Below are 16,603 nucleotides of genomic sequence, written 5' to 3'. Positions count from 1 at the left end.
GGAAATGATATATTGCATATATACCTTCAGAATGAAATAAGTGCAAGAAAAAATGCAAATGATAAGGAAAGAAAAATATGCACGTGTAACTTAATAATTTACAAATAAATGAGCGAAAGAAAGGGGAAGGTTACCGCACATTTCGTAGAAAAATTAATTATTAAAGCATAAATTGCTTGATTTTTCGTCTGCTAGACTGCCACGGTCGTGAACGACGTGAACAGCAGCACGCATTATACGCACGCGGCGACCAATCAGAGCAATCCCCTTCATTCCCACTACTTCAAACGCTAGTGCGCTGTTTCCAGAACCCCCGCGTCCCACTACTCCCTCCGATGAAGCCATCGAACCTCCTTAACCCCGCTTTCAATAAATGTTTAATTTGGTTTTCTATTTCTGTCTTATCTTGCATTGAACACTTATATGGTTTTTTTTGCTATGTACTTGTTTTTCGTTAGTTTAATCATGGCTTTATAATTTTTGACCGTACCAATATCATATTTTCTTTTTGCGAAAACTCTATTGTATTTTGTTTTTAAATTTTCCAAGGTATTATTTGAATTAATGTAACTTATTCCATTTGTGCACGCTGCGGAATTTTTTTTTATTTGGTTTATGTTTTCACTCTTATTTTGCCATATTTTCAAGTTTTCGTCCTGACAAAGTTTGAATTCTTTTATACAGTCTAAACCTAGCAATACATCATCTCTAAATGAATCACTCTTTATTATGAAAAATGAAAATTGTTTTGTTATAATATAAATTTTTACTGGTAGCGTAATTATACCTTCGGCTTTTGAAATTCCTGAGATAGTTTCAATGTTTTTGTCCCCACTTATATTTTTATTTAGCTTCTGCTTTTTCTAGAAGTTATAATTTATTAAAGATATATTGGCTCCCGAATTGTAGAGACCGATGGCTGTTTTATTGTTTATTAGGATTTTTAATCTTATAAGTGGGGTCACTATTCGTTTTTTGCTACTTCCGCGAAAACGATCGTGTCCTGAATTTCTATATTATTTGCCTCTTTAATTTTGTCGTTTTTACTTGCCTTTCGATGTGCGATTTTCGTGCGACACATTTGCTCTGGATGAAATCTGTTAGAGAAACCTACGCTTTCGCAGTATGAACAAAGCCTGTGTTTGTTTTGATTCTTGTGTTTATCATCGTTTACTTCACCTGAGTTACTATTATATTTATTTCTCAAAGGTTCTATTTGTCTAATAAGTGTTGACATTAAATCTTCCATGTTTGTCAAACTTTTTTTATTTAACCGCGTTCTAACAAAATGAGGCAGGGCTATTACTATCAGGTTTGTTTGCGAACTAATCGTTAAATTCGGGTCCACGTCTAATAACATGTTTCTTTTTTTTAAAGCAAAATCCAAAAAGGATCCATTGAGATATTTAAATGTGTAAGCGTATGCGATTTCGGACCACGATTTTTGGCCGAACGTGTCCACAAATGAGTTATTCCAAAACTCCCAGGCGTGTGCTAATGAATTTGTTTTTAAAAATATTGAAAACCACTCCAACGCTGGGCTTTCTAGAAACAATTTTAAGACTTCTGGGAATTTGTTTTCTCCTATTTCGAGTTGTTCGCGAAATCGCTGATTAATCCCGACGATGGGAGCGGGATGAGACTAGTCCGTGCCAGTTCTGAGCTGAGCGTTGAATGGCGGCCGAAGAGGACGACCACGACGGCTCGCGCCGCCACGGAAGCCTCGCAGCAAGGAAGATCCGCGGGAGGCCAAGGCACGGGACCAAGCTCGGATCCCCGGGACCGGCGCGAGAACGCCGATCGGTTCACCTCGCCCAGGCCCGGCACGTCAGCCAAACCCGCTTCCCGACCAAGCCCGACACGCCCCGCTCCTCAGAGCCAATCCTTATTCCGAAGTTACGGATCCAATTTGCCGACTTCCCTTACCTACATTAGTCTATCGACTAGAGGCTCTTTACCTTGGAGACCTGCTGCGGATATGGGTACGAACCGGCGCGACACCTCCACGTGGCCCTCTCCTGGATTTTCAAGGTCCGAGGGGAAGATCCGGACACCGCCGCAACTGCGGTGCTCTTCGCGTTCCAAACCCTATCTCCCTGCTAGAGGTTTCCAGGGAACTCGAACGCTTATACAGAAAAGAAAACTCTTCCCGGATCTCCCGACGGCGTCTCCAGGTCATTTAGGACCACGCAGAAGGACGCGCGTGGAAGGTGGTCACTAATTATTCACTTATTTTTTGTGTAACTCAGACTACAGTCTGAGCCGTCTTTAATGCGTCAAAATTGATACAATCTGACCTGAGATGGATGAGCGGTGAACAAATAAGATGTTTTGCTTGTCCTTATAAGCGAAAGACAATTATATTAATTGCCGTCCTTTTCGATGAATCGCCCGTGAGCTTTGGGACACGTGGCGGTCGGCGCTCGCGCCCGTGTGAGCTTGAGCTGTCGTGTTGAGGCACCAGAGTTGATGAGCGGTCTATTTTACAATCTACGAGACGATCTAGTCAGTGTGGTCACTGCGATGTGCACGATTAACCGGAGTTACGATGCGAAACGCACAAAGCACACGTTACGCGACTAGTCTCCGCGCGGTCATTTTCACCAAGTGAAGAAGACGTTGGCAATGAGCGCGCCCGTGCGGGCGCGAGCTATCGCGGTGATCGAACGTCGTTACCCAATCGATTCTGCCCTCTGATCGGACGGCGCAACGTTAACGGAATCTCGAACACGAGTCTTTTTACACTCTGTTACAAAATGTTCTAGCCATGATTCAGCATTAAAATTTTTTCCATTAAATTTCTCTAGTATCATGTTTTTTTAAATAGAATGAATTTGTTTTTCATGTGGCGGAATTCCGGCAGCAGGAATTTGCGGAGGGATAGGGGAATCAGCCTAAATTGCCTCCAAATAATACTCATTAAAAACCACATTACCTTTGTCATCCAAGTAAACTTCTTTCAGATCACCTTCCACCAAGGTTATGACCACATTTCGGAATTTGCTGCGTGTTTTCAAGCTTTTAACGACTCCTTTGGCTACAGCGTTTTCAAAAAGCTGTGGGTGCTGAGCACTCGTTTGCATATCTCGGGGAAATTAGAAAATTTCCGGTTGACTCACCAACTGAATTGTCTTGACCTTGACCACCGTAGTTTTGGTATCCATTGCCTCGGATACAAAGTGGAATTTTGTTTTGATGCTATCCATTGTGTTGATTTTTAAGCTTCGGAATCAGAGACTCAATGGAAGCGTGGGAAGGAGAGGCGCAGAATTGATCGACAAGTGTAGTTGCAGCAAGTGATTACTGTATTTACGTAAAACAAATCGGTTACAATTTCTATAAGTGCTGCACACAATTACCTTAATACTAATACCGCACCTGAATCAACACAATTGTCGGTATCTTGTTCTAGCTGTATAATTCTAGCTTTATAGCAAACGACTATGCCGTGAGACGGCTAACCAGCAAATGCCTCCGCCGCTGGACGGCTTGGCAGCATTATCCCTCGCTGCCAGCGCTCTGTGTTTATAATGAGTATCTCTTGGTCACGTGCCTGACGTAGTCAGTGCCGTAGACGTTAACGTGACCAAGTTTGATAAGGCGCGCGTCAGGCTTACATATTATTTTTTTTTTTCGGAAAAATGTCCCAAAAAGCATTATACGCAGTTGTACAATTGTTAAATGAATTTTCTCAGAAGTTCCAACAAATTGGATTAATCGAGATGAGGAAAATAATGACCTCATTTGTTGGTGGCCTAACACGAAGAATATCAGTTCGCTAATCGAAAATCGAACTGAACCAGATATGAAAACATGGTCAATGTTTGACATTACAGTGATCAAATATTGTTGTAAGTTATAATTTTATAAAAATATTTTTGCAATTCCAATATTTTCATTGTTTTGATTAATCTCTTTTTCTCTTTTAATGTTAAATGCATATTATTTATATTATATATCAATTAAAGGGTACAGAGGAAAATCAATCTATCCAGAGTAATTTCGAGAAAAACACGTTTTTAAGTTTCAAGACAGATATTTTAGAAAGCTATTGAAAATATTAGTGCAAAATTTAGTTAATATCGGAACGTAGCTTTTAGTCTTTATTTAGTATTTTATATATTGCATATTGATTCTGATATGATTCTTTTCCACAAGCACATGAACTATGATCGCTTTTTCCTAGTCACGGTACATCTTTCAATGAATTGTAACTATGTTCTAGATCAAAACAGATAAGAATTATAATAATTTTTTGAAAACGCTACAAGATAGTATGATCAGATTAATTTTGACAAAAAGTAGACTTTAATCGTTTTTTCGTCTGTATCCTTCAATTATTAACCTAATAACATTATTATAAGTACTACTATTATTGCGTATGTTAATTCTAATATTATTATTATTTGGGTAGCGTCACTTGCATCTGCACGAAAGTCAGCTGCAGATTCTTATTATGATACGACTGACGAGGAAAAATTTGGACGAGGGCAAAGGACATTAAAGAAGAATTCTAATAAACATATTTTACATGAGATAGAGGAAAACGATGATGATGATGATTTAGATGACGAAGGAAATAATAAAGAAAATGACGACAACAGCAATGAAAGAAATAAGAAGTCAAGTAAACACTTAAAACAGAGTAAGTTTTGTATATTTACTTTGAATTTTAAGTGTACTTGTATAATATGCTGAATATTTGAGATGTTTATTCATTCTTTGTAATTTACTTTTTTTACAGGTATTAACCGTCCTACTTTAAATCCTATGCCCACATATGATCCTGAGAAAGCAGAAAACTTACGCCAATCTGTTAATACCTGCACCACAAAAAAAATCTGCATTTTTCTACTTCTACTAAAAATTCTGAAACTGAAATTTTAGCATCATGTTCAAGTATGTTTATACCTTACAATTTGGTTTGCATAAATGTATAAAATATATTAAAAAGTAATTATAATCTGCAGATATCAACAAATGTAGCTCTAACAAAATAATAGTTGAGAAAACTGTACATCCAGATAAGTCGTCATCACCTGTTACTCTGGATCTTGATAATATACCTATTTTAGAGAATCCATCAGTACAAGAAGTCTACAACATTCTGGAACGAATAGAAAGTAAGTTATGATAAATTATTATATATATTTTGTATATATTTTATATATGGCTTTTTTAGATATGGATTTTATATGTATTTTATATATGTAGTTTTTATTTTTATAAATCGTATGTCATTTTATATGTTATAAAAATGTATTAAATACTTATCAATGTCAACTATGCATGACGTTTGCATAATCGTACATAAACTTAAAATGCATGTATGTGCTGTGTTTCTTTTTAATTGCAAAAAACGTAGTTAAAATCACACGAGAAAATGTTCAGATCAATTTCGAGCTAACGAGTATATCAAAAAGATTGGGTACATTGAAATCCTGTCGCTATAATATAATATAGAACCTGCAGAAAACGATATGGCAATGATAATCTCACTATTGCCAATTAAAACAGTGGAATCCATGAAAGAATTTGATGATTTAATTAAATCAAATGAGGCTGTTGCATCCAATTTGTAAGTTATCATTTTTCACTTGCAACTATTTCCAAATCTACATAAAGATTTATATTATTGACTATGTTATAGATATTGAAATGAATAAATGGTATCTATTTATTTCATGTTCAAGTAAACAACCGATTCTTATAATATTCCATGGATAATTCAATTCACGGCAAAAAGTTTAATATGCTGATTCTATAAATCAATCTATATTCAGTTTTCTATATAGAATTTTTTATATAGAATTATTCTTATGTTTACACTTTTTTCAGTCAATTTCACTAACAACTTTCTTTTTCTGAATTTAGTAAAACTTATATAAATAAATAGCGTATTGTTTTTATTGTATGCCATTTTCATAAACTTATTGTTAATTTCAGAAAAAATTTATTTCTAAAATTGGAGGCAACACTCCACGATTTAATATTCATCGTGCTTTAGAACGAACAATTAGTAATATATGCGCTATAAATTGTTCTTGGAAAGGTGTTCATTTAAATTATAAAATATGTAATTTAACATTTATTAAGATAATACGTGGTAAGTATTTTAAAATGCTATTTAACTGTGTTCTTAAATTTTGTGTTTTCAGATTACAAATGTATATTTTTTTATTATTAGTTACTGTTAATAATTATTTAAAATTATTTCTCTTTCATAAACACGCACACACATATTAATATTGTTAATTGAATTTTAACTTATTTTGCAGATATTGTATGTTCTATACATTCAGGTTTAACTGAAGCCGAATTTGATGTAACCTCCGCGCAATGGTTCAGGTTTGCCAAGCAACGTGCAGCACGAGAAGAAAAAAAAAGAAATCTATAACATAACATATAGAAATCTATAACTACGACATATAGTGCGTTGATTTATTAATCTTTATGTTACACATTTTTCAAAAGAAAATATTAAGTTATCAGGAGCCTCTCTTTTTTTTAAATCTGATTCGGAGCGAGCTTTTTTACCAGAGTTTAATTTATTAAGTTATCAGGAGCCTCTCTTTTTTTTAATCTGATTCGGAACGAGCTTCTTTACCAGAGTTTAACTTAAATTATATTCTTATTTTATTAATTTGTTTTTAATTATTGTGTTGCTTTATAAACTTTATGTTTTTGTACTTATATTATGCCGTACAAATAAGATTATTCGAGTCGTAATTTTTGCAATCATAATAATAATATTAGTTAAAAGTTTTATTATTTTTTCTACAATTGAAAACTGTTTTCGAAAAGTTATATTAATTATAATTGACCTATTTATAATAATTGTAATATATAATCTTATCATTTTCGAAGCTCAGAAACTAATTATGGTAAGATTATATTATAATATATGTCTATGTATATGTACACTAGCGGATCCTGATGTCGATAATGGGGCAAAATTATTTGGCATGATATTCTCAGCTTTTATTCTAGAATCAACAACAAAAATGTGGTGATACTTTTAATCCTATTTTTACTTTATCTTTTATTTTTTTTTAGATTTTTTAAACAGATTTAGCAAAACGGATTTTTTTATTTAGAAGGGGGTGTTTTAACACCAAAACACTATCCTAGGATCCACCAGTATATATGTATATCACATATGCATGCAGAAGAAAACCGTAGCAACTGAATGTAAACGTAATGCATAATGTCTACATAATTTTTCTGTAAAATTTCTATTTAAAAAACAAATATATATAAGGTATATGAAAAATTTGCATTTTTTTCTCTATATATATATGTGTAATTGTAACAATTATATAATTTTATTAATACATTAAAAACATAACTGTAATAAAATTAGTATATAACATTACTGCTATATTAAACGATATTTACGTAATTGTTATATAAATGTTACTCAAATTTTTAAAATGTTTTTGAATGTGTTATATATTAATTTCATTACAGTTATATATTTATATATATATAATGTATCAATAATATTACATATATATAATTGTTACAATTAAATATATAGCTATTATATAACATTGTTGCTTGCTTGAGTGGGAAATACAAGGAACAAGAACATTACATGTTGCAATCTCGTTATATATCTTGTTATATTCGGTTATGCAATTGTTATAGCATAGTTATAAAAGCACCTATCAAATTGAGGGGCTCCGAAAATAACATTTTTGCGCAATAGACACATTTAGATATTATTGTATTGCTAAATGAACGCTGCTTATTAAAGCAGTAAAATTATCTACTCTTCCACCAACATTTGGTGCTCAACAGCATTTATATCAGGTGTACTATCAAGTGCAAACATGGTAAAGAACGATTTCAATTCTGAAAACTGAGAATGGATAAGGAGGAATGATATTTCAGAACCGATTTCATCTTTGCTACTGTTATGTACGAAAGTATTAAAGGACATATTTCCCGTCGGCGCTACGCATTGTTGTAGTGCTTTCACTAGTCACGGAGCGGAAGCGTGCGTGGCGCGTGATTCGGCGCTGCTTATTGTACCTCTCTACGTGCGATTCGGCTTTGCCGTACTCCAGAACCGAGTCACACGTGAAACGATACGCACCGTTTCTTAGACTCCGTAAATCTATACGGGTATTTTGTATGCGGACTCTGTACACGCACTCTACTTTTATTGTACCTCTGTATTACCATTAAGTAAATATATTACAAAATGGCGACGAGGATTTTGGGCGCGTGATCGAAGGATTTTTTCCGAGGCAAAATCAAGGCTGTGACCGTACGTGCCGAGCCACACTTGGAAAAATGCCAACCGGAGGATCTAGTACTTCTGGAGAGACCAAGGCGGGTTTAACAGAATCCCCGAGCTGTGCTAAAGTGCAAAACGTAATGCAGATCGAAACGTTCGATCCGAACACACACACTTGTAAACGTTGGCTGCAACGTCTGGAAGGTTCGTTCAAAGTATTTAAAATAATGGCCGTAGAGGAGAAAGTAGCTTACTTGTTGCATTATATTGGAATCGAAGCTTTTGGAATACTGTGTGATCGTCTGGATCCGGTCGACCCGTATACTAAATCATTCGGAAATCTGTGTAAAAAAATTAGAAGAATTTTATGCGCCAGAACCACTGAAAATTGCGGAAATTTTCACATTTCGCAAACGTATGCAAAAGGACGGTGAGTCAGCCCAGGAATATTTGGCAATTTTGCAGAAACTTTCACTGCATTGCAAATTCGGTAATTACCTGAAAACCGAATTACGAAATCAATTCGTTTTCGGAATAAAATATCCGCAAATCCAAGCTAGATTGTTGGAAACAGTCGATTTGACAATGGAGACAGCCCTCAAAATTGCTTGCTCCGTAGAAAAAGCAGATCAAGGGATCCATCAGCTGAAGGAAGATCAGAGTGCAGGTGGCAGTGGACTTCGTCGGAGCTGGAGTTAAAAGTAAACAGAAGCCGAGCGAGAAGGAACGGAAGAAGACTGGGCAGTTTTCGAAATCGGAAGCGAAGAAGACGCCTTCGTCTAAAGACTTTGGAAATACTAAGCAGATAAGAAATGGTGTTAAATCAGATAAAATTGTATGTTTCAGGTGTGGTAAAAATCATTTGGCGCCTTTCTGCTCTCTTCCTCGGAGCATAAAGTGTTTAGAATGTGGCGGTTTTGGCCATTTGAGAAAAGTTTGTAAGAAGAAAGCACAGACCAATTATGTCGAGGATATTGCGACCGTAGAAAAGGTATGCGAGCACGCAAAGCATCGATCCAAGTACACGGTCTCTCTCTACGTAGAACAGCGAAAGGTATTGTTTGATGTAAACTGTGGAGCCGCGGTGACCTTAGTAAGTCATCGTTGGTTAAAATAAAGATTTCCAAAATTAAAAATTTATAAAACAGATTTAAAATTGCGGTCGTATTGTAAAAAAAGTTTTATGCCCGTTGGATTTGTAAAACTAAAAGTTATAGATAGAAATTCAATTCAGTATTTGAATATATATGTAGTGGAATACGACAGGCAGCCGCTATTGGGTCGAGAATGGATAAATCAACTACACACAAGCGTTAGATAAATTAAAAGAAAGTTTAGAGAAAATGCAATCTTTAAACCTAGTAAAACAGTCGTATAATAATTGTTTGAAGGATCTATTAGCAAAATATTCAAACTTAACTAGGGAAGAGTTATCCCCGATCAAAAAAATAAAAGCGCATTTAAATCTAAAACCAAGTGCACAACCAGTATTTTTTCGAAGTAGGCAAATTCCATTTCAAATTAAAAACAAGGTAAAAAACGAATTAAATCGACTAGTACAAGAAGGTATCCTCAAACCGGTAGAAGCTTCTAGATGGGCAACACCGATTGTGCCGGTCTTAAAGCGTGATGGAAGCATAAGAATTTGTGGAGACTTTAATATTTTGGTAAATCCGTGTATTGTGGTTGATGGGCATCTATTGCCGAACTATGATGAGTTATATGCTAAAATGTCGGGCTGTAAAGTATTCTCAAAAATAGACTTGAAACAAGCTTATTTGCAACTCGAATTACAAGAAGGGGACAAAGAAATCCTCACGCTTAATACGCCTAAGGGCTTATACCGGAGTAATCGACTCATGTACGGAGTGGTATCGGCGCCTGCTATTTGGCAGAGAACAATCGAAGAGATTTTGAAAAGCATACCAGGCGTAACTGTGTTTCTAGATGATATTAAAATTGCGAGCGAAAATAAAGAAAAACATTAAAAAATTTTGGAATATATTAGTTTTAAGCCGTTTAGCGGAATATAATGTGTGTATTAAAAGGTGGTATGTCTATATAACCTATGAAAACAGATCGATGCAGTTTTTTCAGTAAAAGTAATTAAGCAACTGACGAATCTTCATGCTAAATTTGAAATGGATTGACCGTGTAGTTTCCGAGATATTATTGTCTAAAAATATGCTTTTTTTCCTATCTTAAGCATTGCGTTTATGGCGGACGACGCGTGAGAGACCGTAATTTTGAGATAAATTGATGGTAGTAAATTATAGAAAAGACAGATCAGGTTGAAAATTAGAATAAAAACAGAGGAGTGTCTTCCGAATCATATGGTACCAAAGCCAACAATCTCAACCGTATAGAATGTTCACAAAATTGGTTAAAAGACATCGATTTCCGCATTTCAAATTCTTTCCCAGCGTTTTGAGAGTAACAACGTGTCGCCCTTCACATGGGTATTTCACTTCGGCTGTGTTTCGCCATTCGGCTTGTTTTTTTGTCAATAGTTCTGCGCGTTTTCTTTTGTGGTCAAGCACTTTTTGTTTGATAAAGCGTCCTTTAAAACGCGGTTGTTCGTTCATGATATGAAAGTAAATGTTGCACTTAAATAAAATTAACCTCTAAGTTTATTGCTCCGAACGATACACGTGCAACCATTTGTTTACATGAATGTTGCCACATCTGAAGCTCTTCTATACTACGCTAAGAAAATTGGACTATTTTTATTCGCCTCTTTTTTATTATTGATTATTTATTCGATTTGTGATATACAATCATTTTGAGAAATTCATTAATGAATTTAGTCGACTATGAAAGTGTATGAAATTAGAAGTTTTAAAATGAGGTTTATTTTGACTCACATAGTCGCAAATAAACCACCTTAATGTAGAGAAATGCTCGTTCATGAAAAATCAAATATCATACTGTAGGCATGTAATTGGAAAGTATGGTATTAAGAAAGAAAGTCAAAAAATAGAAGCAGTATAAAAACTACCGAGACCCACGAAGGTGTCTGAAGTTCGAGTTTTCGTCGGGTTAATTAATTACTACGGTCGCTTCATAGAAAATCTCAGCGATATCTTAAGACCGTTAAATGCATTATTAAGAAAGGACACTCGTTTTAAGTGGACGCAGGAGTGTGAGACCGCTTTCAAGCGCGCTAAACAGGCTTTTTGTAGCGATAATATATTAGTTTCTTTCAATCCGAATATGCCAGTAGTTCTGGCAACTGATATCAGTCCGTATGAGGTCGGAGCGGTGTTGTCACACATGGGAATCTTTTAATGAGGGATAAGTCACCGAGGGTGCAGGATGCGGAGGATTGGTCGTCCGCCATTAATGGGATACTTCCGCTTTGAGTATATTAAGTGTATAGCTAATGTATAGTATATGTCACTAATGGCCGCAGGGAAAAGCAATCAAAACAAACCGTATTGTCCTCTAAAAAAAGGCAGAAAGAAATATTATAACTGATAAAATGAGAAAAAATAAAAGTGTAAGTATTGTACTTAATAAATCCAATTTTATTACAATTGAATGTGACTTTATATTATCATTTAACACTGAAATGAAAATACATAACCTCAACTATATAAATCATCAAATTAACTAATATTGATAAATATAAATTATTTAGAAAATGCGATATTGCGAAGCAGTTAATTGTGGCAATTCAAGTAAAAAAGGCTTCAAAATGTGCCATTTTTTTACCTCTACGAACCGAAGAGCAAAATGGATAAAAAATGTGGGGCGTGATAACTGGTCTCCTAAAAAATATTCAACATGTGAGGTAAGTGTTCAAGTTTTTTGTGATTTGAGTTTACTTATATTTAACTTATATTTAACTTATATTTCTTATTCTAGGAACATTTTTCGGATGAAATGTGGGAAAATGCACAAAAAATTGGGAAAAAAAAATTAAATCCAACAGCAGTGCCCAATCGTTTTGACCAGCCAACTCTTCCTCTATCTCCACTTACAACTATTTTAGGTAATTATTTATACCATTTAAATAATAATCATAAAAAAATTGGCAAGTAAATAATTTCATTTACTTTGATTTCATTTTAGAAGAGTATATTGAAGAACAAACTTAAAACAATCATTCTGAACACAGTTGTGATCAAGAAATTAACTCGGCAAATCAAGAAATTAACTCGAAAACTTTAAACAATCATTCTGAATGTTGAGACCTGTAATTGGGATGGGTAGCAAGCACGTGGTCTCAGCGTAATATCAGATACTTTTTATTCGTACTTGTACTTCGAGCGCCAACCCTCGACTGACTGTTACAAAAGAGAGCCCTTGCGGATGCCGGGTAGCCCAAGATGGATGCCCCGGGCATAGGTATACTATTATATAGAGGGATCCAACACTGAACACAGTTGTGATCAAAAATTAACTCGGCAAATCAAGAAATTAACTCGGAAATTTCAAACAATCATTCTGAACACAGTTGTGATCAAGAAATTAACTCGGCAAATCAAGAAATTAACTCGGAAACTTCAAACAATCATTCTGAACCCAGTTGTGATCAAGAAATTAACTTGGCAAATCAAGAAAATCACGTTTTATTTGATTCTAACATGCAGTTACAATGTTGTAAGTATTTATTTTATCTTCTTAAACTGTTATCAATATAATTATTATTTATGCACACTGTCTTCTTTATATACTATTAAATTTTAAATAATTTAATGATCGTTAATTTTACAGCAAAAAATAATGAAGATGCAAAGAAAATTTTCAAGTTGGAGAAATTGGTTAAAAGATATGCGCGAGTTATAAAGACAATGCAGACGCAACACAAAAAAACAAAAAAAAATATTTCTAAACCGCATTCAGAAACTTAAACAAGTACGTGTTAATAATACTATTTCTGCTTTTTTAAATGAAGATCAAGTTAAAATTATTAACCGACAGTATAAGAAAGTACCTAAATGGTGTCATGTCACATTAGTAAAAGCGTATAAATTAAAATTTTATTGCGGAAATTCTGGATATCAAGAATTGTTAAATCAAGGACATCCACTGCCTTCATTCCGTACATTAGCAAAAAAATTAGGGAATATAAAGTTTGAACCAGGGCTTATTGATGAAGTTTTTGATTTCTTAAGTAAAAAAATATCTCATTTTAAAAAGGATACCGATAAAGACTGCATTGTAGTATTAGATGAAATGTGTATAACACCTGGTATTTTTTACGATAACTCAAGTAAAAAATGTATCGGTAAAGCGACTTTACCTGACAAAAGTAAACAAGAAACTTGTCAGGCTTTAGTTATCATGCTTGCTGGCATTGCTAGTCAATGGAAACAAATAATTGCTTATCACTTTACTACAAAAACTTTAAAAGAAGTAGATTTAAAAGATGTCGATAATGTTATTAAGAAAAGTGAAAACATAGGCTTACGTATTTATGCCATAACTTCTGATATGGGTGGTGCAAATCAGGGATTGTGGAAATTATTTGGTATTAATGCCAGTAGATTTTCTCGCGTATCTAATTGTTGTAAGCCTTGTGATGAAGAAAGAAAACTATGGTTTTTTGGTGATATTCCACACTGTTTTAAAAATATTAAAAGTGGATTTTTAAATAATAAATACATTGAAATATCTCAAACTTTTGTAGATAAGTACAATCTACCTACAAATTTAGTAGAAATAAGTCATTTACAAGAATTAGTTGAAACACAAAAAGATTTGGATTTTGTGCTGGCACCAAAGCTTCGTGAAGAATACTTAAATACAAAAAATCATTTCTTGAAGATGCGGGTTAGTAGCGCATCTAACGTACTGAATTATGATGTTAGTTCAGCATTAAATTTTTTAGCTGAAGAAAAAAACAAAGTTTTATATAAGTCTACGTCGTAGTTTGTAAAATATATTGCTCGTTGGTTTGAAATAATAACTGCGCGCCATCCTTTCTTTGCTTTGGGGAGAAAAAAATGAAGGAGTATAATAAAACCATAACATTTCTTAAAGAAGCCATAACTTTTTTCTGAATTAAAAGTTGGAAAATATCAAAATTGGAAACCATTTCTAACATCAGCTGTGATATCCACTACGTCAATATTCAAGTATCAGAATATTTACTGAATAAGGGTTTTGATTTTGTTATGGGTTCGAGATTCAGCCAAGATTGCTTAGAAAATGTTTTTAGCATTGTACGGCAAAAACATCCTACACCAAATTCCATTCAATTTAAAAATGATCTAAAGCTAATTACAATATCACAATATATGGTAAATGTAAGCCATGGCAATTATGAGGAAGATAATCGAACTTTTTTATCAGAGTTTTTAGAAATACAAAAAAAACTAGAAATAATGATAAAAAAAAGGAAAAAGAAGAGGACGGCAATAAGGAAAATAACTGTGACATTATTAATAATAATAATATTAATGGTAATTATAATAAGCATAATAACAATAGTAATAATATGCGACGCTTTTTCCTCCGGTCTCGCAATCCGGTGGAGGGCTATCGTGGATTGGCAGCACGCGCAACTAATTCAGACACCAAATGATTGGGCGCTAGGTGCGACGGATCGCACCACTGTACACTATTATCTCTAACGCGATATTCCCGGCAATACCTCAGGGCGTAGAGCTCGTTCAGGGAATTCGGAGAGAGGCGTCACGCAATCAATCACACACAAGACAATAAATAATAATAACATATAATATATTTAGTCAGGTAATGTCAATAGGTGTAGGTACAATCGGTCTGAGCTTCTCGTATTACCGCAAAAATGTCGGATAGGCTGACGCACGAATGCCGCATAAATACCGCAATAAGTGCACGCGGTAATGTCGAATTAAACACTGTAGATTAACGCACGCGAAGTTAGATCAACGCAACAGATAAACGCCGACGAACACACGAAAGCTTAACATAAGAAACAATTACGATTCAGGTATCGCGCGGTACCTGGCTTCGAACTCACAACGAACTTACGCCACGAGGGCGACGAACCGACTCGCCGCACCTTCGGTTGTTTCTTCAACGCGCACCCGGACCACCTCGATTCCGCACGACGTAAAATTTATGGGCGATCTCGCCGTGTGGACCACGCTGGCCGGCGGTTGCCCCCGAACGCGAAATAAGGACTCGTATCGCGGACGATCCCGCGGCTTGCCACGCAAATTCCAAATTCTTTCGCAAGCACGGAGATTCCGCGGTCCCGCGCCGATCCCGTCGATCCCTCCGTCCCGCTAAACACAATATTCGCCGTCCTCGAGGGCTCGGATACGTTACTCAGATACGAGGGCGAGTGCCCTTCAAATTACATGACCACTCGCGGCTCGCCGTTACCCGCACAACTCGCTCTCGTTATCGCCACGTAAGGCATCATTCTCATATGGCCAAGACGCGACACGATTACGATCATAGACTCTAACGCAATGAAACGCGACACGATTACGAATATAAACACCACGAAACGCGACACGATTACTTACATTAACGCAACGAGACGCTACACAATTCGACCCGATTAATCAGACTCACATATCCCACGCCACGCGACTGTCGGCCGTGGCGGTGCTCGCGGGGAGGGCACGATTGGTCTCTACGCACTAGAGAGCTCACTCTCAGCAAGGCCCTGGCACGATTTCCACCCGACTATATTTTAATGCGAGCGCAAGGTACCGCACGCGCTCATTTCGCAGTCCACAGGTAATCCTGCGGCGCTCAGGTAACCGATGCGTGCCATGGGCCAGTGCCTCGAGCGAACTCTCGTTTCCTTAATGCGGGGACGCCAGAGTGGTGACCTTACAATGCGTCGTAGTCTTTTCGGTAGTCCGGGCAGCTCGGGATCCGGATGATGCTTTTCGCTCTTTAGCCGGCACGACAGTGGCGGAAATGATGACCTGCCGGGATCGCGCCGGTTCCCCGCGCCTGCGCTGTAGCGTGTCGCTCGACCGGATTGCCGATCCTAGCGTTCCCGGCGCCTAGGCCGCACGTGCGCCGCTCCTTCCGGGGGCGCCACTCCAATTCTAGGGCGCTCTCATCAACGCCTCAACTTCTCGCGCGCCTCCCCTTCCGGCGGCGCCGCTCCAACTACCTCCGATTCGGCGCGGGCTTTTCGAATCACCCGGCTGTCCGGGCCGCGATGATCAAGTCGGCGTTCGGGGTCAGGCTGGCCGGGCCTCGGCCCCGTCCACCGGCATTCCCTCGAGGCGACGGCCCCAGGGCTGCGCCTTTCCCTGGACCGCTCTTCGGCACTCTGCTCTTACTGGCGTTTTGTTCGAGCGTGTCCCGGGGTGTTCTAGATTGCTATCCTGCCGCTGTTGCGACCAAGTACGGAGTGAATTCCGACCGGCGACACTTATGCACTTGCGGGGAGGTCCG

At 36.6% G+C, this 16,603-nt stretch overlaps 2 protein-coding genes and 1 long non-coding RNA gene across 3 annotated transcripts in view; all 3 read left to right on the top strand.

Annotated features, from left to right (window-relative positions):
- LOC143903344 (uncharacterized) overlaps positions 1-16,603 on the top strand; it is a 216,104-nt gene that overhangs the window by 104,161 nt on the left and 95,340 nt on the right. The gene's annotated exons all lie outside the window — the stretch shown is intronic.
- Positions 3,735-4,889, top strand: LOC143903257 (uncharacterized). The gene is made up of 3 exons (XM_077416715.1): positions 3,735-3,851; positions 4,415-4,645; positions 4,745-4,889. The coding sequence occupies exons 1-3, from the start codon at positions 3,806-3,808 to the stop codon at positions 4,885-4,887; spliced, it is 420 nt and encodes a 139-aa protein (XP_077272841.1). The 5' UTR covers positions 3,735-3,805; the 3' UTR covers positions 4,888-4,889.
- LOC143903272 (uncharacterized) lies at positions 12,114-14,185 on the top strand. Its single transcript, XR_013258667.1, has 3 exons — positions 12,114-12,239; positions 12,320-12,850; positions 12,965-14,185. It is a non-coding gene; the product is annotated as an uncharacterized LOC143903272 (long non-coding RNA).

Source organism: Temnothorax americanus, unplaced genomic scaffold, assembly GCF_048541705.1.
Source record: "Temnothorax americanus isolate GAGA-0224 unplaced genomic scaffold, ASM4854170v1 Scaffold104, whole genome shotgun sequence".
NCBI lineage: Eukaryota > Metazoa > Arthropoda > Insecta > Hymenoptera > Formicidae > Temnothorax > Temnothorax americanus.
Note: the sequence above shows the minus strand (reverse complement) of the source record. Positions and strands in the feature narration are given on the sequence as shown.

What these genes read in the sequence shown, in the direction of transcription:
- LOC143903257 (XM_077416715.1), top strand. Translation starts at nt 3,806, where the DNA reads ATGAAAACATGGTCAATGTTTGACATTACAGTGATCAAATATTGTT. An exon ending in TACAGTGATCAAATATTGTT is followed by an intron (nt 3,852 to 4,414) that starts GTAAGTTATAAT and finishes TTATTTGGGTAG; the next exon opens with CGTCACTTGCATCTGCACGA. An exon ending in AAGTAAACACTTAAAACAGA is followed by an intron (nt 4,646 to 4,744) that starts GTAAGTTTTGTA and finishes CTTTTTTTACAG; the next exon opens with GTATTAACCGTCCTACTTTA.